The sequence below is a fragment of the Biomphalaria glabrata genome, chromosome 9, assembly GCF_947242115.1.
Source record: "Biomphalaria glabrata chromosome 9, xgBioGlab47.1, whole genome shotgun sequence".
Lineage (NCBI taxonomy): Eukaryota > Metazoa > Mollusca > Gastropoda > Planorbidae > Biomphalaria > Biomphalaria glabrata.
Genome location: NC_074719.1, coordinates 7,255,800 through 7,280,805, shown reverse-complemented (window position 1 = coordinate 7,280,805; position 25,006 = coordinate 7,255,800). Strand labels below are relative to the sequence as shown.

Here is a 25,006-nt window from a genome sequence, read left to right as displayed (position 1 = left end):
TCTGTTTTTTTTTTTAACTGATCCAACTGACTTTCTGGCCATTTTTTGTGTGCGCAGAATGGTCATAGTTTTAAAAAGATTCTCAATTTTGCCATTTTGTACCACTGTACCAACAAACTGATTTTAACAGGGACATTCATTTTAGTGTTTCACTGAATTTTTTACTAACTTTATTATAATTATTTTAAGATTTTTTACTTTATTCAGATAAATTTTTCCAATATCTGATTAAAATTTTTCTGATTTGTATATGAAATACGAACAATTCTTTTTGCTCTACATTTTGCACTACCATCAGTTAGGTGAACTTTTTATTTGAAATGTATTTGATCCTTCATTCATTAGCACTGGTATGTGCAATTCAATGACCTGCTTTTAAAAAATTTGTGTCTTGCCTCTCCATTTTGTGTAAACTGTTATTTAAAAATATATAGAGACAGTTATGTTACACAGAGTTTGCTCCCTTTCCATCTTCAGCTGTTACTACCATTGTCACAATGGCCGTTGTTCAGGGCCCCCAGACTTCAAGTGTATCTGTGACCTGGGCTGGAGCAATGACAGTTGTGATGTTAACTGTGGCTGCAACAACCACAGCACCTGCAGCAGTGGTCTGGGCGTATGTGATGAATGTATGCACAACACTGCTGGCACTTACTGCGATGAATGCAAACCAGGAGCGTATGGGAATCCCCTGAAACCTGAAGGTAAGAATATTTTTAGTTGTGGGTCCTAGCTGCGGCTGTGGTCCATGTCCTGTTACTGAGACACTCAACATTGAATTTTGAGTCACTAGTAAACTTAAAGCAAAAATTTGTCTTCCTTTCCATCAACTAGAAAAAAATTGGATTATTGGTACTTTGTTCTGCAATATTATGAACCACACATTTAGAGCTTTGTTATTTTATCTGTGATTGAATTATTTTGCAGTAATAAAGTTTGGGGCACACTCAAAGCCAATTTTTTTTTAATTGTTTTTAAATTCATATCTATATGAATTTTTTTCTTATCAAGTCAAACATTTTTTTTAAACGTCTGAATGACATTTTTGTCACAAACAGTCATAGATTGAATAGTATATTAGAATTTAACTTTCAAATGTTAATAAATTCATTTTTAAGAAGTTAATCTCAGGTGTTCAATATTAAAATGTGGATATAATAGTTTTCTGGATTTATTTTACAAACAAATATTTTCACACATTTCTGAGTTCAACCAGGTTGTTATTTTAGAAAATGTGATGATCATTTAATTTTAAAACATCTAATAGTATAGCTTTACAATTTTCACCTTCTACATCATGTTCACTTTATTTTGAGCAGGTTGTCACTTGTGTAAGTGTAATGGACATGGCGACCATAGTCTTGGTGAATGTAACAGGACAACTGGACAGTGTTTCTGTACAGACAACACTCAGGGCTTTCACTGTGACCAATGTAGGCCATCTTACTACGGCAACCCAAGGTTTGTATATTTTTAGATTTCAATCGATTGTATTAAAAGCAAAGATTTGTATATCATGAGCATTGAGAGACATTATGATGGCAGTGTAGATGACTACTCCAGTGTGTCATGACACACTAGTGTGTTTGAAGTATATGATGAGTGATTTATTTGAGCATCACCATTTTTAAATATTAACACATGTTTTCTAAAAAGACTTCAAGAAGAAAACATTGTGGTGAGGACGAGTAGCTCAGGGGTTTAAGCTGCTTGGCTATCTATCAAGGGGGCTCAAGTTCAAAACTCAAGCAGAGTTGTGTTTGCTGAGCACCTAAAGGGAGCATGGAAAACCTTCTCCCAGATGTTGGGGTTGTATTTTTGCCTTGGCTCATCTGCCCGGGCACCCCTGACAGTCTATTGACTTAGTCTATTAATTAAGTCAAACAAGTAATGCCAATGGGCTTACATTTAGTATTTAATAACAAGCAGTAACCTAAAAAATGTTTAATAATATGATATAAATGATAGTTCATACATAGCAATTAGAGAAAGAGAAAACAGTCAATATTATATATGAAGTACTCATTCAGTGAAAATTCATTATTTACAACTAGATTTCTGGCCTAAGATAAAGGCACACCTTGGTTACGATACAATCCAGGCTCACAATGCCCACAACCAAATACAGCCCGTGAATATTGACTAAGTATGGCTCATACAAAGCCAACAGTCTACACTCAGATCAAGCTTGACTATCAGAGTCCCAAGCATGAGTTCCCAATACTGGGGGGGAAAAAAAAGCAAAAAAAAGGCTACAACAGAGAATGAGCAATCCAAGCCAAAACACTAGCAAAAATAATGTTTACAGAGCGTGTCTTTGGAAACAGCACACAAAATAATATTTCTTTTGTTCCATGTCCTTTTGGTGTACACACAGGCTGAAGTATCACTTCAACACGCATATGTCACCAAATACCCCCTCCCTCCACTGGTCCACAAAAGAGATAATGGACAATAGTGCACTGAAATGCTTTAACCCTTAAAACACTTGTGGTAGATTAGCCTCTAAATATCAGAATTATAATTCCATTTTGTATGCACTCATTGTAAAACAGCTCAGCACTTTAAGGTTTAAGCATGAAAGTTGTGCTATACAAAAAAACTATTAAAAAAATGTATATATATATATAAATATATTGAAGACAAACATTTCAAGCAAAACTTTTTTTTTCCCAGTTGTTGCTCAAATCATTGTTGAGATTTTTTTTCCATTTCAACCACATCCACTTATCTACATGTTTCTGTTTTCTGTATTGCTTCCATCTTAAAACTTAAGTCTAATTTTTTTTTTGTTTGAGCAGTCTGGGAGGAAAATGTTATCTCCGCTGTGACAACAGGATCTTCCTAACCAATGTTACCGAAGGGGCGCTGGGCTCATATAACGGAAGTGGCATGGTGGACGGGGGTCACTCTTATTGCCTCTGGATTCTGTCTGTGTTTCCAGACATCTTTTATAAGGCCAATGATGTCAAACCAGTTCCTGTTTTATCCTTCACCATTGAGAGTTACGCTGACATTGAATGTGGGCAGGTGAGAGCTTTAAACAAAACCTTTTTGTTGTTGATTGATATGTATTTAAGCTTTTTGATATCAGTATGTTGTAGGGTACGTGGCGACTGAATGGTTAAGCGCTTGGTTTCTGAACCAGAAGGTCCTGGGTTTGAATCATGGTGAAGACTGGGATTTTGAATTTCAGGATTTTTAGGGTGCCCATTAATCCACCCAACTCTAATGGTACCTGAGTTTAGTTGGGGAAAGTAAAGGTGGTTGGTCGTTGGCCAAAGAAACAGATCTGCCCTATAGACCACATGGTCTGAAAGGGGAAGGTTACTTTACTTTATGTTGTAGATCAAATTAATAATTATATTTCTGTTTCACATAAATCCCAGAAGTATGAAATAATTCCTTTATTAGGACATAATAATTGTTTTTTATTTGGAATTTCACATTAAAGATTAATTACAAACATCTGCTCTTTGTGACACTTTGATTTTTTAAAGATTATGTTTGCGTTCTTTAATCAATAAAATACAGTTAGAAAGAAAAAGAAGACAAAACAATGTGAAGAAATGTTGTGGCAGGGTAATAGAACCTAAAGAAAAAAAGTATGAAAATGTAAAGAGGAAAATTGAGAGAGATATTAGAGAAATAGACTAAATAAACAATGTCAAGGTTGTTATGTGAAAGATCACTGTTGCCAACTAAATAAAATGACATTGTGCAAAAAGAGAAAAAGGTTAGACATTGATTTCACAGAGCTAAAACATGCACAGAAATTATTAAAGGCTTCATTATAATACTTTGCTTTGCAATTATTTCTTCTGTACACCAGATATTTATAGATTTGCCTACACATATGAAAAGGTCCGCTAAAAGTGATGAATTTAATTCATCCTCAAAAGATGTGTAGAAATAGTTTTAGTTTATGATTTTAAAAATTTAATAATTTAATGTTTCAATAATCAATAAATATAAAAAATAATCAATTCTTTTATTTTTTTGTGTATGCATGTTCTTACCGCCTTCCCTGCACTGATTCAATAGATTTGCACCACAGTTTTTAACTCCATTGGTGTCTTGAGCATACATTATAAGAATGTTAGCTTGATGACAAAATGTGAAGCAATACAAGGACAGAAACAGTCACTTTTTAAATAAATATTACTTTGAAAACTACAGTTTATGTTTGTTAACCTACCATGTACGGTGATTCACTTCATCATTAACTACATAATAGTTACATTTATAAAATATTTCTATATTGTTCTGTTAATTACCAAAATTGTTTGTAAAGCAAATTTTTGTACATTTATCAATATCATTCTTGTCTAATATGAAATACATTTATTCCTTTTAAGGCTGTTGTCCAAGTCTATAGTGGCATTCCCAGCTTTGTCTATGGAAATTCTCGAGATAGAATGGAAAGCCAGCGTATTGGAGAATTCTGCGGCCAATCTATTGATAGAGACATCACAATGTACAGTACCCAGGGAACTATCACCATACTCTTTGAGGGATTCATAACAAGTAAGCTTCATGCTGCTTCTCGTATGTATGTTCATTCTAGATTCATCTTATAGGCTTGTGTTTTATGTGCTTATTAAATCATTTAGATGAAGTGAAAGAAATGGACCAACCATCATCCAAATTGTCTGATAAAACCCATGTCTCTGATTACTTGTAGATATTTCCTAAACTTCAGGGCTTTAAGGATGCGACTGAGTCCACCTAGCTCTAATGGGTACCTGACATTAGTTGGGGAAAGTAAAATGCAGTTGGTTGTTGTTCTAACCTCATGACACCCTAGTTAACTGTCAGCCATAGAAACAGATAAACTTTACATCATCTGCCTTATAGATTGCAAGGTCTGCAAGGGGTACTTTTAGATATTTTATGCAATTATTTAAAGTTATTTGATTTTATTTGCGGTATGATTAAGAGGAAGAAATTTTTTTTTAAAATACATGAAACTCAGAACAAGAGCTTGGCACTAGATAATGTAGTCCATGTTCTTTAAACCTGGGTATTGAGCAAAGGGGCTGGTGAAGACAGTGTCCCAAATATGTGTCTCCTTACAAGCTCAGTGCAAAACAGCCAGGCCTAGAAATTACTGCACAGTTCATTTCAGGCCATAGAATTAATCATCTGACCCTCCAATGTTACAGATAAGATTAAAATAGAAGGAGAACATATAGTCAGCTTTAAAAGCTTGTTTCCTTCCCTTTATGTTCAATATTTATTTAATTTGTAAAAGAAGAACATGTACATTCAATCTTGTCTATGTCAATCTCAATATGATCACTGTTAAATTTATTCCGAGAAGTGGTCTGCAAGTAAAAAGATAACAAACTTGTTTACTGAAACTGCTTCCATTCTTAATATTTGTTTGTCATTTATTATATATTATGTATTCCTTTTTGAATGCCCCTTCCTAATTCACCTTAGGCAGACCCTACTACCACTCCAGCCCATCATAACCTTATATGGCAGTGCCGAACAACTGAAGAAAACAGCACACTATTTTTCCTTGGCACAGTCTGCAAAAGAGCTGACAGCTCAGCAGCAAAAAGCTAGCTAGAAGAAGAAGAAGAATATATTATGTATAGATATTTAAATATTGTCATTGGATGTTGTCCTATAGGGTCCAAGAACAGAGGCTTTAATGCCACCTATCGTGCTCATATCTGCTCTGAACAATGTCATGGCAACAACATATGTATCGACGGCAAGTGCATCTGCAAGGAAGGTTACTGGGGACCAAACTGCACACTGCAAGTCTGCCCATCCAATTGCTCAGAAGACATAGGTCAAGGTTATTGTGTAAGTGGGAATGTTTGCTAAAAATTCCAACATTTTTTTTTCACATGTAATGATGGCCTACAGAATATCATGTTAAGTCTTAGTGTGACTTTATTCAACTTTATCACTTATATTGCAACAGTTATATAAAAATGTTGTAAATAACTTCAGTTGAACTGGTGATAGACTTGTTTGAGAAAACATGAGAAAATTGATCTTTGAAAAGTGAATACATTGCTGGAAATATATCTGTATCTACAATCATATCATTTTGTTAGCCATTATGTCATAATTGTCATTGAATTAGGTTCTATGGACTTTATTTCTAATCTTTTCATTGATATTTTGAAGTTTCTCTTAGTATCTATTTTATAAAAATGAAATTAAAAAAATTAAGTTGACACGAGGTGCAGTAAATATTTGGAATTAGTTCACTCTCTGGAGTTGCGGTGGCTGAGCGGTAAAGTGCTTGGCCTCCGAACCAGGGGTTCCGGGTTCAAATCCTGGTGAAGACTTGGGATTTTTAATTTTGGGATCTTTGGGCGCCTATGAGTCCACCCAGCTCTATTTGGTACCTGACATTAGCTTGGGAAAAGTAAAAGCGATTGGTTGTTATGCTGGCCACATGACACCCTCGTTAACTGTTGGCCACAGAAACAGATGACTTAACACAAGGTCTGAAAGGGGAACTTTACTCTTTTTTTTTTAGTTTACTCTCTAACCTAATTTTGTATCTGTTTTAGAGAATGGGATTAGTTTTATACTTTTGCTTTCTTCTGAACTCATATCTAAGCTAAACTGTTTTGAGGCTATATTTTAAACATAGCTAGTAGAACAAAATCTGGCACAGTATTTTCTTTGTTTTCTTACAGCTGAATGGTATCTGTGTTTGTTATCAAGGCTTCACTGGACTGACATGCTCTCAGAAGATTAGCTCCAGTGAAATGAAGCTCCAGCTCATAACTGACTCCGCCCTAGCCTCGTCACCTCTCTGGCCATACACTGCCCACAAGGTGTTTGCTGACCAGGCCCAGGGGCCCTCGCCCAGGTCTGGCCACACCCTCACCACATGTGGTCAGGACTTGATCTTCTTGTATGGTGGCTACAGTGGCTCTGAGGGCATACTGAATGACATCTGGGTGTTTAATGTCTCTGTGAAGACCTGGACTATGATTTTACCTCCACTACAAACAAAACCTCAAGGGAGGTAATAAAATAGTGTTTTTTATTTATGCAAACCCATTTTAAAACTAATTTAAATTGATAATAAGTTATATTTGACTATATAGTTTATCCACATAATGGAGATACTAATTGTAATCATTTTTTATTCTGTAGTTCTGTTGTTGAAATTGTTAGAAATGGATTATACATTTTACTTTGACTAAAAAATGTGTTTTACTGCTGCTGTTGCTTTTAAATCCAGTACATCTAGGTTATAATAAAGTTTTAAAGAAAGAATTGAATGTGATCATGTCATGTATTAAATAGAGAGTCAAATCCTGAAAAGATTAATTACTTATGAAACATTGAAAAAAGATGAATGCAAAATTAAAATCTTTCAACTTAAAATAGTACATAAATAACTTAATGGACCTCATTCACCAATCATAAACAAACAACCTTTACACACGTGATCTTATTGATAAAAGAACGAAAAAACTGTCACGTGACAACCATCATGAATTAAACATGAGATCGTAAATTATATAGAAGAGATAGAGCACCACATGGCTAAATGCTGTTTGTTTACAATTGGTGAATGAGGTCCATTGTACCGTGAACTAAATCTGAAAATGGAATTCCAGCTACTACCATGCTGCCGCTTGTATTCCCTTACTGAAAATGATGTACGTGTTTGGTGGACTGATGAAGCAAGATGATGGAGAAGTTGGACCAACCAATCAGCTGTGGAAGTTTAACATTGAATCTCATGCCTGGACTGAAGACAATGTGAGCTGATGTTCTAGTCAATTGTTTTCTTTATAAAACTCAAAGGCTAAGGATAAAAATAGTGTCAGATATTTTAAGAATTCATCAGAATTTTTAAAATCAAAGTCATTATTATACTTTTAAAAATAATGTATTCTTAAAACAGTAGTAGGCAATGTGGAGCTCATTATCTTATCTTATATAATACAGACGTTACTTCAAAAAAGAAGATGATTACATCCTACGTGTCATGCATTTAGTCATGCATATTAACCAATGACTTAAATTCTGCCAAGTCACTGGTTTTCCTGGCTAGCTCAGGCAATCCATTCCATGCTCTAATAGCACTAGGGAAGAAGGAGTATTTGTACAAATTTGTCCTAGCATATGGGATGAGGAATGTGCCTCAACATTGAATATGATTGACTCTATTTAAATGTGTCCTTACATTATTAATATGAAAGATTTTTTGTTTGGACAAACTTAACTCTGTAATTCGCCATATCACTTTTGTATGTCAACAAAAAAATCAGTTTATCCTGTAGCTCAATAATTACTGTGCGCTGAGTTATTTTATCTTATCTTAAAATAAAGCAATGCTCCTTTGAAAAAAATTTTTTAACATAAAAATAACTATATTTATCTAGACATTATTGATTACTACATATACACTGTTGATTCATAGTGTCATAGTGCTATACTTGTTTTATTTGGTTACTGAGTACATTTTTAACTCCCACTTTTGATATTTTCTCTTTTTTACAATCTCCAACTTTGTATTTTTTTTCCCCCTCAGTCTGCTCAGTGGCTGCCTGCTCTAGCCTGTCATTCACTGACCAGTGTTGGACTGACTAACCTCATCTTGATTGGTGGCTTCTCCTCTGAGAACTATTTCAGTGACAAAGTGTATGAGTACAATGCTTCCACGGGGGGCAAGATGGCGTGGCAAGAACATAACAATGGGACAATGAGAGGTCTGGTGCCAACAGGTCAGCTCATAGGTTTTTTTTTTCTCCAGTTCTTGAGGCAAAGACGCAAACAAAACCCAGCATTTTGTTTTCAAAACTTTAACTTTCTTTGTCTGTCTGTTGGTAGATTTTTTTTACACCTTTTTTCTCCCACTCCCCATTGTTGGTTGAAACTTTGTACAATTATTCATTGTTGATGATAACACATGAATCATTCTATAAATTAACCAGTTAATTAATTAATTGGTGGTAATTAATTAAAATTTTGTTTCTTTATAGAAAAGGGAAAATAAATATAATAATAATAATAATCTTTATTATCCGTATGGAAATTCGTCTTACAATTAAAAAAAACAAAAAACATTATAAATATTGTAGTAATTGAGTGGTTCTTTCCCTTATATAAGCTTTATATATTTTGTTTGTTTTATACAGCCTTACATTTTATTCTTATGAACAAAATAGGATAATAGTTAAATATTTTTTTTATAAACAACTCAAAATGTCCCGTAATTAGACATGATTTTAAACCATTTGTGTATGAATATGTCTTTCATGTTTTTCATTTGTCACTTGTTGTCAAATATGTAGTGGATCTAATACATCTTCTGACTGGTGTGAGGTTTATGCTTTTCATTTGTCACTTGTTGTCAGATATTTAGTGGATCTAATACATCTTCTGACTGGTGTGAACTTTATGCTTTTCATTTGTCACTTGTCAAATATGTAGTTTTTTGGTTATTGGTACTTACAAAGAAAGAGTCATTATGCAAAATTAAAAATATTGTTATCAGCCTCAGTCTCTGCATTACTTATGGTTCATCTTGATGGAGATTTTTTTTCTTGTGGTTATTAATCCCTGTTCTAGAATTGCTTACTTAATCAATGTTTAATTATTTTCTGTCTGGCCTGACTTTCACAGCATACAACTTACTATGCCACCACATCTCTAAATGAGCATCAACTCTTGAGGCTTGAAGGAGTTGTTCCATCTTCCCCATTGCTGATCTGTCCAATCCTGTGCAGGCTAGACTATACTGGGAGGGCAGCACATTGTTGCTTCATTCATTGTCATCTGATTTTCAGGCCAAGGCTGCGCAGGTCAAGCATTTGTCTGTAATGTTCAAAACTGACCTTTTGTTTCTCTTGTGTCAGGTGTGTATGGCCACAGCGCTGTGTTTGACTCCACATCACACACCATCTACATATTTGGTGGCTACATCTTCCTGGCTGATGAGTGGAAACTGAGTCATCATCTGTTTGCTTTGGATGTGAAAGACAAGAGGTGGAGTTTTATTGACCCAGAGAACAGCAACAAAGTCAGTGTTTAGTCATAACATTCACTTTATTTTATTAATCATCATGACATTTTTTAAATGTGGGCTGGGGACAAATATATGCATGAAGCTTGTCAGGAGACTAAAATATATGCACTAATAGAATGAAGCTTGTCAGGAGACTAAAATATATGCACTAATAGAATGAAGCTTGTCAGGAGACTAAAATATATGCACTAATAGAATGAAGCTTGTCAGGAGACTAAAATATATGCACTAATAGAATGAAGCTTGTCAGGAGACTAAAATATATGCACTAATAGAATGAAGCTTGTCAGGAGACTAAAATATATGCACTAATAGAATGAAGCTTGTCAGGAGACTAAAATATATGCACTAATAGAATGAAGCTTGTCAGGAGACTAAAATATATGCACTAATAGAATGAAGCTTGTCAGGAGACTAAAATATATGCACTAATAGAATGAAGCTTGTCAGGAGACTAAAATATATGCACTAATAGAATGAAGCTTGTCAGGAGACACCTTCACAAGATAATGTATTCAAATGTGCACCTGTATTTTAAACTCTTCTTAAAGAAACTTGTTGATTGCAATGTTTAATTCATGATGTGTATTAAGTTTTTAAAACCCAGACTTGTAAAGTGGCTAAATGACATCTTAACTCTTTCTTTTGTAATTATTTTCCTCAACTTATCTTTATTCATTTAGCTCATTTGTATTTCACTATCCTGTTATTATTAAACTAAAATAACTTTTTTGTTTGTTATCAGAAAATGTTATATTTGGTTTTCAATTATAAGAGAATAACATGCTCTTTTTATGCAACACAAAATTAAAGTTTATAAATCTAAAATCAATTTAGTTTAATGGGGTTCAAATCAACAATCGTCAATTAAGAGAGAAAAAGTTAAGACATACAACTAGCTTTAATTTTTTTTAGTAGATATTGATTATGGTCACAGTCTAATCTAATATGTTATATATAGCCCTAATGATATCTTCAAGGAAGCAAATTTTTTTTTTTTTCTGTTTACAGCTTGAGAATCGTGCATTTCACACGGCAGTTCACATGACCAACTTTATGATAGTCCTGGGGGGTATGACAAGCAATACTGGCTACTCCTCTGATATATTGGTCTACAGATATGCATGCAACACTTGGGTTAAGTTTAAATTTATGGGTAAGCTGATTGGTCAAGTTTGTGTGTGCATATTTTCATAGTATTTAAGATATATAAAGTGTGGTTCATTCAGGTCAGGATTGCAGGATAAAGTCCATTCATCTTTGTTAATTTTCTACATGTCTGTAGAAGTGGTTTAACATAACATCCTTGTAGTCGATCCATTAGCTTTGAAGGAACAAATAATTTCTATTTCATTTGTCTATTAACTTTAAGGCCTTGAAGGGAAACTACGGTTTGTTACATTGATCAGTTACCATTACTTCTCTAAGCGGGTGTAAAGACCCATCTATTTGTAGCTCAGTACATATATAGTCTAGCTTCTAGTAGAATATGTTTTTAATATTACAAATTAAATTAGTTTTAAATGTATTGGTATTCACAATTATGTTTAGATTATGATGAAGAAGAAGAATTGTTCCCTTTGCCTGTTGATGGAGTAGCCCTGGATGCTGTCATTGTTCAGAACGACATCTACATTTTTGGTGGCTACATTGGTGTGCACAGAGGGACTCTGTTTCAGCTAACCCTCCCAGCTGACCTCTGTCTCCTAGTCAAGGACAGCTTGTGCAACATACCCGGTTGCCAGAGATGTTCTGTCCCCTCAGAGACTGGAGATAATAAAACTGTTTGTTTGGATGTAGCTAAAGGAAAGTTAGTAGTTGTTGTTTTTTTTTTATTATTATTTTGGTGGGAGCGCGGTGGCTGGGTGAACCATAGGATCCTGGGTTCGAATCTTGGTGAAGACTGGATTTTGAATATCTGGATTTTTAGGGTGCCCCTGAGTTCACCCAACTCTAATGGATACCTGACTTTAGTTCGGGAAAGTAAATGCGGTTGGTTGTTGTGTTGGCCGCATGACACCCTGCTAGTTAACCGTTGGCCAAAGAAATAGATGACCTTAACATCATCTGCCCTACAGATCGCAAGGTCTAAAAGGGGAACTTTCACTTATTTACTATTATTTTGGTATATCTCAAATTTTTTATTTATATTACTAAATAGTGTTAGTCAACCTTTCCTTTTTAATAACTCTTTAGAATTAAGTTACTGTTGACTTGTTTTTTTTTTCTTATTTAGCACTAAATATTTCTATTTCTAAGCCTTTATTATTTTGTCTGTTTTTCTCTACTACCCACAGAGAATACATGACATCTTGGCTGGTCTTTTCCTTGATTTCATCTACACATCCTCTTTGCATATTATCTTCTGTACTATCAATTCATTCATGCAGCTCAAACAAATAATTTTCCGCTATATCTTACAACAAATAATACAAATTTCAATGTTTTAACAGTAGAATGTGTGGAGACCCTCACAGTCGACAGACATGTGACCTATCCCAGCAAGCACTTAAGAGATGTAGTCGCTTTACAACATGTAGCGACTGTTTGTTCTCACATCCTCACATCAAGGAACAGGTCAGTTGTTTTACATTTTCTCTTCTGAGAAAGGATCCTAAGCAATTCTGTGCTTGTCGTCTTTTTTTTGTTGGCTTAGAAAATAGTACCTTATTACAATACCTCTGTTCAAGTCACTCCTTCATGGAACTAGGATGGGTGGGCGGACAGCTAATCTCAAAATGGCTCTAACGATTTTCCTAGAAATTTAACAGTTGATGTATATCGCTGAGAAAAGAATTACTAGATAGTTGGCCACACGGGGAAAACTCTGGTTTGACTGTTATAATTTTTAAAAGAAAAAAAATTAATAACTATAAATTTGGCTGGAGACTAAATCCTGGTCTAGAGCCAACATGGCGTACTCAGCTGTATTACCCTAAATGTGATAACTGAGTAAATTTAAAGTTGTTTCAATTTTATTGAAGTTTATAAGCGTTGCTTATGTTTTTGATGTAAATCTAATTTAGTAGTTCTAGACTAGATCTTAAAAGAGTTCTAAATCAGAACTTTAGGTCTATTGTTAGACCTAGATGTCCATATAATGAAGATACCAATAAATAATCACACAAATATATCTTCCTCGATGGCCAAATAAAAAATGCATATTTTCTAGCAGCTGTTGGTTTCACTGGTTCGATACCTGAATTGAACCAAAAAATGTTTTCATTATTTTTTTGTCATTCTTCTTTTAATACATTTGAAGTTGAATATTGGAGTTGGTAGGTAAAGTGGAAATAGAAATAGCTGACTACATCTTTCCAGCTCCCTTAAGTGAGTCTTTCAACCCTTGCATAAATGTAGAGAAGAGAACCATCTGAAAACCATTGTGCAGTTCATCACTTATGACTGCTTTGAGCCCAACAGTGTTTCAGTTACGAGCAGAAAAGAAGTTTCTAGAGCAATGAAGTCTAGAATATTCATATCCTATGGCAACTCAATGCAATTATTCATTAGTGAAGACAATTCACTTAAAATAAAAAAATTTCACATCTGTTTCCTAAACTAAGCAGATAATCTAACCAGATATCATTGCTCTGTCCTCAGAGTTGTGTTTGGTGCAGTACTTGTCGTCTTGGTCAGTGTGTGCCTCAGAATGAACAATGTCCAACACAGGGCTGTCCCCAGTCTGTGTCCAACATTCTGTCCAACATTCGAGAATGTCCAGAGAATCTGTGTTCCGCCTCTGACTGTAATAAATGTGTGCAGCGTAACATTTGTATGTGGACACGTCATTTCCAGTTGTGTAAGTTGTAGTATGAGCTTTTTTATTTTTTTAGAGAGCTATTATAAAGATATTATCTGAAACAGTATTGGTTCACTTAAGTAAAATGTTAGTATTGGTTCACTCAAGTTTAGATGTTAGTTAGTATTGGTTCACTTAAGTGTAGATGCTCATCAAGGTAAATTATTAGTGCAGGCCCTTTTCTATTAATAGAATAATAGAATATTTTGTGTCAATGACTTATATCATAGAGGGATCTTTTAAAATGAAAATATAATTTTTTTCAAAATTCAATTAATAATATAATTCTAATAAAAAAAATTTGTCAATAATACTACATAAACCCTAAAAATATTTACTTTAAAAATGTCATAGAAAAATAATTGTTTTGTTTTCTAGTCCCATGTTAACATACTAATGACCAGTTCCAACTTACTATTCACAGTGAAGTCAAACACAGCTCATTTCAATGCCAACCCAATCTTCTTATGGAGCTGTATTCCCAAGAACTTCAAGGATTCTGCTATTAGCAAGTATTTCTATTCCGAGTCCCATGAGACTTGCCCAGCCCGCTGTTACACACTGGTCACATGCGAGGCCTGTCTGAGATCTAATGGCAGTGAGGGGGGGTCCAGTGAATGTGCATGGAGTGACACTTTACAACAGGTGAGTAATTAGGATAACGGCTGACTACATTTCTAGTCAAACTTAATGTCCTTTAATTTGGGCCAATAAAATAATCTTATCTGTAGAATAGAGCTGATGTTACCTTACTTGACTTCTCATTCCAAACCTTTTATTGGTGAAATTAAACTCAAAATGGCTGCACTTATCCTCATTTCTCAGTTACACTATCATTCAGGCTATTTATAGAAGGAAAAACAATCATCTAAGCATTGTCTTAACTTAAAAAAAGGATTGAGTCTTGAACTCATTGTATAATAAAAAACAGAGTCTTACCCACCTAAAATATTGTGAATAGATATCCATCTTTGAAAACGTCCATTAGGGAGTCCAGGTTTTGCGCATCCCCCTATATCCCTTTAACCATGAAGAAGAATTTTTGCTCGTCGGACCAGGATCAGGAGCTTTTCATCACAAGGAGGCAGCATACCACTGGGAATTTCTGAATATTCCTATTCCTATACTGAAAACAAGTGTTGTGTTAAACAGTGTGGCAGTTTTTTTAAACTGGGCTACGGGGTCTCTTTTGAATTACTATCATTGCACTGAATGTATTGGCTACCATGCTTCTCGGATAACCTGATGGAAACCAGTTTCACTTCCTGTTGTTCACCTATCCGCTTTCCATCAAACAGATGTTACCACAGAGGTGCCTCGTTGAGATTCCATAAGGGACTTATAAATTGAGAGTCTATAATTTTTGAACAGATAAAAAATTATTTTTTTTTAAATTTACTTGATTTGCAAGAAATTATCACAACAATTGTATTTCACTGTATTTAAGAACAGTTTAGTTTTGTACTAGCATATCTTGCTACTTGAGTAGATGTATTGTATTCTTCACTATTGTCTTTAAGTTTTATGATTTTTTACATTCATTCTTGTTAATATGAAAAATAATATTTTAATTTATTTCCTTGTAATGAGCACACATTCTTTAACACCTAAATTTGGCTTACATTGACATATCAATATTTACTCTGATGTCTTTCCCAACAGTGTATGCCTCCAGCCTATCTACCGTTGCGTTGTTCACTTGGTGAATGCCACTTTGTTAGGTCAGGGAGAGGGGCAACTTGTCCAATCTCTTGTGAGACATTCGACAAGTGTGCTGACTGCATAGCCTCCCCTGGTTGTGGATGGTGTGCGTTTGGTGGGATGAACGGCCAGGGTGTGTGTATGCCAGGTGGCATTAAAGGCCCGAGCAAAAGTGGAATTTGTTCCGATGGAAACTTTAGCGGCAATGAAATAGGTGAGTGATTTGTCTGAATGTATAGATATGAAATTAGTCATTTGTAATCTGATCACCTGGATAATTAATTATTATTATGTTATTAAAGAAATATTAAAGAAAGCAAACAAACATTTATTCTGCCAGTCATATTTTTAAAAGCCTCTTCCTTTTAAGCTATTAAAGTAATCAGTTACATTTAAAAATATTGCGTTGTCAACTTTATGGAGACATTTCATTCTCAACCAACCTTACCAAGTTGCTTTTTTTTCAATTTTAGATGTTTTGAATTTTTATTCCTATAATATTTTTTTTTTACTTGTAACCTATATTTAAGCTAATTCCAATTAATAAATGAATTGTTGCATTACACATATTGTAGTGATTTACTGAATTGTGAATGGAACTTAAGTGTCCATGACATTTTAACCATTAAGCTTTGGTCAGGCTTAGATATTATGTCGCACATATATGCCTCTTCAAAATTATATTCAAGTAATGACATTAGCATCTAGAGTGTAGATCACTAAAAGAAATAGGTCTAGATATATGATAATGGAATATATTCCAGATCTGTTCTGTTAGAATAAGAACTAAAAGAAGTTTACCTAGATCCTTTATGTCACCTCAAAAAACAATATATATAATTTTCTTTTTTTTGGGGGGGAGCTGCCAATATAGCATACAGATACCTTGAAGGCACTAGAAATGTGTCTTTTCTTTAAAGAAGGATCTATTCAAGTATTTGACCGACAAATCCAATTTATTCTTCCCCTAGCTGGGTTGTGTCCCCGCTATGAATGAAGAGCATTCCCAAGCCTTGAGTTATCACACACTTCTCTGATTGACCCAGAATGGACATTTCCAAGTTTCTATTTGCATGAGATAACTGAGATGCATGATGTTACAAGCACTTTTTTTTTTTACCACAGGGGTTATTTGCCCATGGTTCTCCCCATGCTCTGGGACACTGAATGTACAATTTGTTTCATGTCAGAATTTAAGTCAGAATTTTCTTTATTGCAAAATATTGAAAAATCTTGAAGCCTTTATTATTATTATAAAATTTTCAAAGCTTGCACACAAAAAAAAGATTTGAAAGAATTGTCATTCAAAGTCAATGACATGAATGAGTTTATGTGACTCAAAAAGATCTGATCTTTCTCTCTCTTGAAACCAGTGAAATCAGATGTTCACGGTGCTCGTATCACTCAACACATCTGGTCGTATGACAAGTGCCAGCCAGAGAATGAGTGCATGAACAACCATCACACTTGTAACAACATCACACAGAACTGTTACGACACTCTGGAACACTTCAGGTGTGACTGCAAGGATGGATACATACTCATGTAAGTTTCCTGCATAAATGTTCTTTCATTGGCCTGTCCACCATCCACAAGCTCCTGCAAAAATGAAGCTATATTTCATATTGCCATTTTGGCATGTATTTGTAGATTCTTCTCACAGCAAATGAAAGTTAAATGTTACTATAAGGAGTGTGGCGTAAAGCTTTTAGGCATATATCTTATATACAAAAGCCTTTGATCATTCCGCTTTAAAAAAGTTTTCTGTCTGAGCCATTGAGTCTAAGAAAAAGTCAATGGGGAAAGAACTAAAGATCTTTAGACATTGTCTTGTAATATTAAAGCTCATGTGAGTAGCTTGCAGACGAGCATGCAACAAACAAACATATGTAATCAAGTCTCACAAACATTCACATCATATCCCTTACCAATGAAACAACATCTTTGACATTAGCTTAAGTCAATAAACGAATCAGAGGAGTGGTGGCTGAGCGGTAAAGCGCTTGGCTTTTGAACCGGGGGGTCCCAGGTTTAAATCCTGGTGAAGACTGGGATTTTTAATTCTGAATATTTGGGCACCTCTGAGTCCACCCAGCTCTATTGGGTACCTGATATTATTTGGGAAAAAGTAAAGGCGGTTGGTGGTTGTGCTGGCCACATGACACCCTCGTTAATCATAGGCTACAGAAACAGATCTGCCTTATAGACCACAAGGTCTGATAGTGGAATTACACATGCAAAACTTAAGATCTTCTTTTTTCACATTCTAATCCCAAGCTTCGGTGATTTGAGACACATGAATCATGCTGACCAATTCTGTCCATTCCTCTCTATTCTCTGTTGTCCTATAGCTTCACAAAGGATTGATCTCTGCAACAAAATTTATCAGGTTTTCATCTGTGGTGTGTATTTTATATTTCAGATTATATAAAGAGATATTATATACTATACTGAGTGATTGTATGAAATTATGTGCATTGTCTCTCCAGTAACAATAAGTGTGAGCCGGTGTGTCACCAGAGCTGTGTGAAAGGGGTATGCATCAAGCCTGACACCTGCCAGTGTGACTTTGGCTATGTGGGTGAGAACTGCTCTGTGGAGTGCCAGTGCAACAAACACAGTAACTGTAAGAGTGCTAAAGAGCCGGACAAGTGTCTCAAGTGTGAGAATAATACAGAAGTAAGTGCTCATATCCTTTGAGGTTCTGCTGGAGGAGGGAATCAGTACTTCATGACTCCATAGTAATTCTATTCCTTCTCACTTGTTCCTTAGGCTGTCTTTATTTTATTCTCATTTAAGTACAACATCAAAATATATTAATTATATAATACAATTAATTATGTAGCCAAACCGTTGTTGACTGTTTTGAACGCTACAAAGGTTAAAACTAATTAGTTACTTTGTATAGAATGTTTCTAATACTTGTTTTATTCTCCAATAGGATATGCATAATAATTTCCTAGATCAAATTATGTTAGTCAAACACTGATATGATGTCCTTAATATTTCCTAGATTGAATCCTGTTAGTCAAACACTAATATGATGTCCTTAATATTTCCTAGATTAAAACATATCATTTTTGCTCTTTAATAATCTTCTAAAAAAAACTGTTTGCTAAGCACTGATAAATTTTCCTTAACTTTTCCTGTATGAAATCCTATTCTTGAAGCTCTGATCAATTTGTTCCTCTGTCTCCAGGGAGAGAAATGTGAGAAATGTCTTGAAGGTTTTGTTGGTAAAGAAGGAGAAAGATGTAAGCCATGTCGGGAGTACTGCTACAACCACACAGACAATTGTATGTCTAAGGAGGATTACAACTACTCTCTGGTTGGAAGCTTGGTACTTTTGTTTACTTCTTTTATTTAGCATTAAACATAAAACAATTCTATGCATAAGTAACATTTTTTTTTGTGCTTCTAAGTGTTTCTCCTAACCTTTTTGTATATTAATCTATTTCAATATATTTGATTTATTGTATAATTGTAGAAGTCTCCCACTGCAATAGAGAACCCACTGGCCCTTTGTTTTCACTGTGAGCACAACACGACAGGAGAACATTGCGGTACATGTATACCTGGTCACTTCAGGAGAGCCAGTGAGCCCAAAACCAACCCTTGTAGAGAGTAAGTAGTACATGCCCACATGACTGAAATACTATCTACATAATCTACTACCAAAAAAAACCCCTAAAAAATCAGCAAAAACAAAACTTGTTTTTAGTAAAATTATAAATACAATACATCACTAACATCTAGTAAATTGTCACTGAAAACAAAACATTTATTTCTAGCCGTTGTTAGGCACTTCCACGCTGTGTCTTATGCAGATAAATCAAACGGAGGTAACACTCAAATAACGAAATAACACCGGCGAAAGGCCATCAATATAAGATAGTCGACGCTGATAGTGAATGTTGAACAAGAAGTTTAATAATAACAAAGGGAACCGTCGAATGTCGTAAAACTAAATCTCTACATCCATAAAAACTGCCTCTCTCTAAAGCCTTCAGAAGTATTCTGTTTACATTTGGCTATTCTTCCTAAAATCCTAGTCTGGTTTTTACTAGTTGCATCATTGTCTCTAAGTCAAAACATTTCTATGAAACAAATAACTAATTCCTAATCGCGTCATTGTCTCTAGTCAAAACATTTCTATGAAACAAATAACTAATTCCTAATCGCGTCATTGTCTCTAACTCAAAACATTTCTATGAAACAAATAACTCATTCCTAATCGTGCCATAACACCATACTTAAAGTGTGACTATTGCTGACTACCTCTACTAGACTTGTAACTCTGCTAACCTATCCCACAGATGTCAGTGTAATGGTCACAGTAATGTCTGTAATGCTGACACTGGTGAGAACTGCCAATGCAAGAACAACACGGAGACCAACTGTGAAAAGGATGTTGAGTGTTGGGCAACACAGGTACAGCTTTTTGCAATAATGTTGATACAAATCTAACCAGATTCTCTTTGCTGGCTATCCAAGCTAGAAACTAGTTTCATACCAGATTCTTTTTTAATATCAAGCACTTTACCACTCAGCCAACACGCCCCTTTTTACTAAAATATATGATTGTTTTCATTTAGAGCAATAATATTACATCTTTTAATAATGTTATTTTGTTGAAGAGTTGCTATGTTTCTTCCTACTTTTCGCTCTATGGTGGCAGATGATGTAAGGCTCATCTGTTTCTAGGGGGACTGTAAATAAGGATGTCATGTGGCCAGGGCCATGAACAACTGCCTTTACCTTCCCAGTGTATGTAAGGTACCTATTTAGAGTTTGGTGAGCTCAGAGCTGTCCTAAAAATCCCATAATTCAAAATCCAAGTCTTCACTGGGATTCAATGGTGAGACCTCTTACTTTGGAAGTCAAGTGCTTTACCACTCAGCCACTACGCCCCTATTTACTAAAATATGACTGCGTAAAGTTGTTTTTACTTAGAGCTATAATACTACACATTTTAAATTTTGTTGTTGTTTTGTTGTTGAAGAGTTGCTATGTTTCTTTCCCCCTCACTTTTACATTGTCTGTGTGTAATGTGTTCAGAAAACAAAAGTTTGAAAGTTCTAGTGGAAGTGAAAAAAAACGTTGAATACAGAAAATAACAGAGAAATAACTTTTTTTTTTTTGGTGTCCTATGAGAGATAATTAAGTAAGAGATATTTTTTTTGTTTGGTTTGTCATGGTCAATAGAATTATTGTGCAGTAGAAATATTTTTTGATTGACTGAGACACAAACATAAATTTTTTTTGTTTCAAACATTCTTTACAGAATCACTAGGAAATCGATATGTATAGTTTTAAGGACATTTCTTCCATTTTCTCTTAAAATAAGAAACTTAGTAAAAAAGTAATTTGGAGGTAAATTACTTACTTGGGATGAAAATTTTTTTTTTAAATCTGTAATTCCAATAAAATATGATTTAGTCTTTTTTTTTTAGCATTATTTCACAGATGATTCCAATGATGAATGATTTCTCTGTTCCCAGTGTGCTAGTTGTAAGGAATATTTCTTTGGTATTCCCACCAATGGACACCAGTGCTACCGCCAAATGAATGTGGACAGAGACTATTGCTTTGACCCTGACACTCAGAACAACTGCAATCAGTTTCCCAAAGCTCTACAAACAGGCAAAACAGTTTTCTTTGTGGTCCAACCAAAGTATCTCAATGTGGACATCAGGATTACTATAGATGTTACTTCTGGAAGTTAGTCATCATATTTTCTTTGATTTTATAATAATAATAATAACAATAGTAATAATAATAATAATCTTTATTGTCCGTATGGAAATTTTTCTTACAATTTGTGCATCACACCAAACAAAAAACATTATAACTATAAGAAACCAAAGTGTACATTCACACCAGACTCACTCATAATTTACATGTGACAAAGTTTATACCAGATTGTTCTTATTTAATGATTTGATTGCCAGGAGAACAAAAGAGTGTTTGTGGCTGTTTGTCTTTGCTATCGGTGTCTTGTATCTCTTTTGTGATGGTAAAATCACAAAATCCTGACACAAAGGGAGATTCTTTATTTCGAGGATCTTGTTAGCTTTTTTAGAGATGTCACTATAGATGTTACTTCCGGAAGTTAGTCATGATATATCTTCTTTGTCTTTCCGTATTTCTTAAGCAACTACATTACTATTATTTTGGAACAGTAAAATAATTTTAGTTTGAGCAGGTTGTAAAGTTCTACTTTAGGAAGTTGATTCCAGCTAGAAGTGTGTTTTAAGGAAAATGATTATTTTATAAACCAGTTAAGAAAACAAAAAAGGAATATTTGCATCAATCCTAATATCATCTTTTCTTTTTTTTTTTTTTTTTTTTTTTTTTTTTTTAACCGAATACTAAATGAAACCACTTTTTAACAAGCAAAAATAACAAAAATAAATCCTTTTTTAAAAAACAAAGCTTATCTAAGGGAAAGAGCTCTGCACTTACAACTATATCTCTTAATAATGTAGGTGCTATTTCCCTTATTCAGTATCAAACTAAATAATTTACTACCAATAATGAATTGACTAATTGGTTAATTTTTTAAATTTATTCGTGTTTTGCTATTCAAAATTTTAAATTGGGTGTGGGAGAAATAATGTGTACACTTATTTAAGGGGACAAAACCTACTTATTTAGCCATATCTGTGAATACTGAAGGATTCGTTTCCCTTGTTGATATCATACAAAATAATTCAATACCAATAATTACTTGACTAATTGGTAATTTGTTTTGTGGATTCTAGTCTTGTGTATGCCAATGAATAATTGTGCAAAGTTTCAACTTGATCCAAGAATGGGTATGAAAGAACTTGTACAAACTTTTTGCCATACAGACAGTCAGACAAACACACAGACAGACAGTGTGAGTTGATATAAGCTTTGTAATAAAATATATTTTCACAACTTTAATGTATGATTCTGTGTTTCCACATTACATTTGTTTATTTTAAATTTTGTTTGAGTTGAATTGAAAGGATTTCTCTCTCTTCACCAATAACAAACAGCTAACAAAAAAAACAGAATTCACTATTTCTTGTACTTGTTTCAGGTGCCGATGTGTTTTTGTCTAATAAGAAAGACACCTACCAGGTATTCAATGATGAGTCGTTTCGAATGCACAACATCTTCCTTGACAAGATCTACGCTTCAGGAAGAGCAGGAGAGGTGACTCGGAGAAGTGTGATGATGAATACAGATGACCTGCTGGATGAGGACATGTACCCAAGTCCCACGCCACATGGTGGTGGCCCTGTTCTGATTACAGATAAAGTTCCAGACTTCATGAAGTTGAAGCCTTCTGATAGGGACTACTACAAGCTGGCACAGTTTGAGAGTGTCAAGAGGGATAACTCCCAGACACAAATGCTCAAGGGTAAGAAAAAAGGCCTTAGCCACTCCAAGTCGTTACAAGATCAAACAGAATTGGAGGATATTCACAACTCTGAACTAAGAGATGCAGAGTACAATCAGCATTTTACTAAGAATGTCCAGCACGGAAAGACTAAAGTAGCTAATGATCGCCATTATCAGTTAAACTTTCATGAAATCAACAGACAGAAGCAATCCTCTTCTCAAATAAAGACAGGCAGGTTCCTTGGATTAATTGACAACGAAAGTATTTCCCCCCACAACGACTTCCCTCACAAGTCTCGAAGTCACGCAGCTGCTAAGAAAAGACAGCGACGAAGCGCTCATGGCTTAGACGGCAGTTCCTTTCCGAGAGGAGGGACTCTGGTGACAGATGGAAATAAAGAAGAGAAACACATGCATAGTGGAGTTAAAATGGGGGAGATAGAAGCAGGGGCATTGAACACATATATCACTGTTGGTCAGCACAACAGCATCTTGGTGGTACGAGATGTCAGGTTCAGACTTGTCATCACTCTGCCACGGGATCAGCATGAGCTCAAAACCTCAAAGTTTTTCATCATCATCAGGTCCCGAGGTGGGAGCCCCAACACCACGTACGGGAACCTGTACTTCCGGCAGGACCAGCCTCACATTGATCTCTTTGTGTTCTTCTCCGTCTTCTTTTCGTGTTTCTTCCTTTTCCTGGCCGTTTGCGTCATGCTGTGGAAAATGAAGCAGACCTTTGATGCTAGAAGGTCTCGCCAGATGAGAGAAAGGGAGATGGAGTGCATGGCGTCAAGGCCGTTCGCAAGAATACTTGTTTTGATTGAGCATGATGACCCTTTGTACCTTCCCCTCTCCTTGGGCATCAGTAGGCGAAGGTCGCGGCTGAGCCGCTACAGACACCAGTATTACAACAACAATGACATCAACAACATCAGCAGCCTGCCTCCTCCTAGAGAACTGCGGGTCATCCCCATTGCTATCGAGCCCACAGAGGACGGCCTGGCTAGCGTTGGCACAGTCTTGTTTCAGCTTCCTGGTGGTTCTACTGCTCCATCGCAGCTATGTCTGGGCTCGGCTCTCACCACCCGCATTAATCCACCAATCTTGACTCAAAAATGTGTCAATGTTCGGCGCAGAACTAGTGCATCATCATGTTAGTACTTCCTGTTTTATTCCATAAATCTTTCATTTGTAAGATTAAATGACAAGACAAAGGCTCGAATACTCTCAGGTAATGTATGATAATTAGCAGCCGCAGTACAACCACCTTAAGGTCTGCTTTTGGGAACTAATCAAAGTTCTGTCCTTAGTTTGTAATAAATTCCCCCAAGGAACTATGCTCAGTCATTATGAGTCATATTAGTGAGGTGTGTGACCAGTTCTGATAATCTTGACCAGTTGCACCAATCTGGTTATTCGTTCAGCTGATATTATGCCTAAGCACAGATACATTTAACCTAAAAGTTTCCCCTTTTTAATGTGCAATTTTGTGTGAAGATGTAAAATGTTTATTACCATATGATTTTAATTTGTATGCTTGCAATGAAACCCAAAAAAACAAAGGACATAGAAGTGTTGTTGACTAAACTAATACAATATTAAATGTTGTCCCATAATGTATGATTGATTTACAAGATGGTATCACATTGAGCTGTACACGTTCAGCTCTGACATCAGGGTAGCAATGTTCTTTGGATTCAGATGATACATGACAGAGAGAATACCAACAGACTTACTTCCCTTTGACCATGTTCAGTTTATTATTTTGTAATCAAAGCTTAGAAGCTTGTCTGTATTTGTGACTTTGTTTTCTGTTATGTCTCCTTCTATGAAAGGATTGGTTCTGTTGAAATGTGTTATTAAGGACTTGAAGTTTTTTGCTTGCCACTTTGTGGCACAATTACTGCCCTCTTACTTCACTTACATTGAAAGCCTATCAAGAGATTACCAATTTGAACTTTGTGTTGATTACAAATGCAAACAAATTTGTGTATGGGTGGCAGTTTGTAATGACTGAACTACATTATCTTAAGCTAATTGCCAAATGTTCATATATTTATAACTTACAAACTGGTTACACATATCTGGCGATACAAGTGTAT

General features: G+C 35.1%; 1 protein-coding gene across 1 annotated transcript in view; it reads left to right on the top strand.

Moving 5' to 3' along the window:
• Nucleotides 1-24,715, top strand: part of LOC106062296 (multiple epidermal growth factor-like domains protein 8) — a 38,330-nt gene extending 13,615 nt beyond the window's left edge. Inside the window, exons 17-38 of the mRNA XM_056041059.1 lie at nt 478-704; nt 1,320-1,461; nt 2,802-3,030; nt 4,359-4,527; nt 5,642-5,820; nt 6,672-7,006; nt 7,608-7,752; nt 8,528-8,720; nt 9,855-10,018; nt 11,036-11,180; nt 11,576-11,834; nt 12,478-12,601; nt 13,628-13,826; nt 14,251-14,471; nt 15,489-15,741; nt 16,901-17,072; nt 18,017-18,206; nt 18,727-18,867; nt 19,015-19,151; nt 19,844-19,958; nt 21,029-21,248; nt 22,597-24,715. Of these exons, the coding sequence (XP_055897034.1) occupies nt 478-704; nt 1,320-1,461; nt 2,802-3,030; nt 4,359-4,527; nt 5,642-5,820; nt 6,672-7,006; nt 7,608-7,752; nt 8,528-8,720; nt 9,855-10,018; nt 11,036-11,180; nt 11,576-11,834; nt 12,478-12,601; nt 13,628-13,826; nt 14,251-14,471; nt 15,489-15,741; nt 16,901-17,072; nt 18,017-18,206; nt 18,727-18,867; nt 19,015-19,151; nt 19,844-19,958; nt 21,029-21,248; nt 22,597-24,062 (5,425 nt within the window). The 3' untranslated portion in view covers nt 24,063-24,715. The remainder of the gene's footprint in view (nt 1-477; nt 705-1,319; nt 1,462-2,801; nt 3,031-4,358; nt 4,528-5,641; nt 5,821-6,671; nt 7,007-7,607; nt 7,753-8,527; nt 8,721-9,854; nt 10,019-11,035; nt 11,181-11,575; nt 11,835-12,477; nt 12,602-13,627; nt 13,827-14,250; nt 14,472-15,488; nt 15,742-16,900; nt 17,073-18,016; nt 18,207-18,726; nt 18,868-19,014; nt 19,152-19,843; nt 19,959-21,028; nt 21,249-22,596) is intronic.
• Nucleotides 24,716-25,006: the final 291 nt, after the last annotated feature.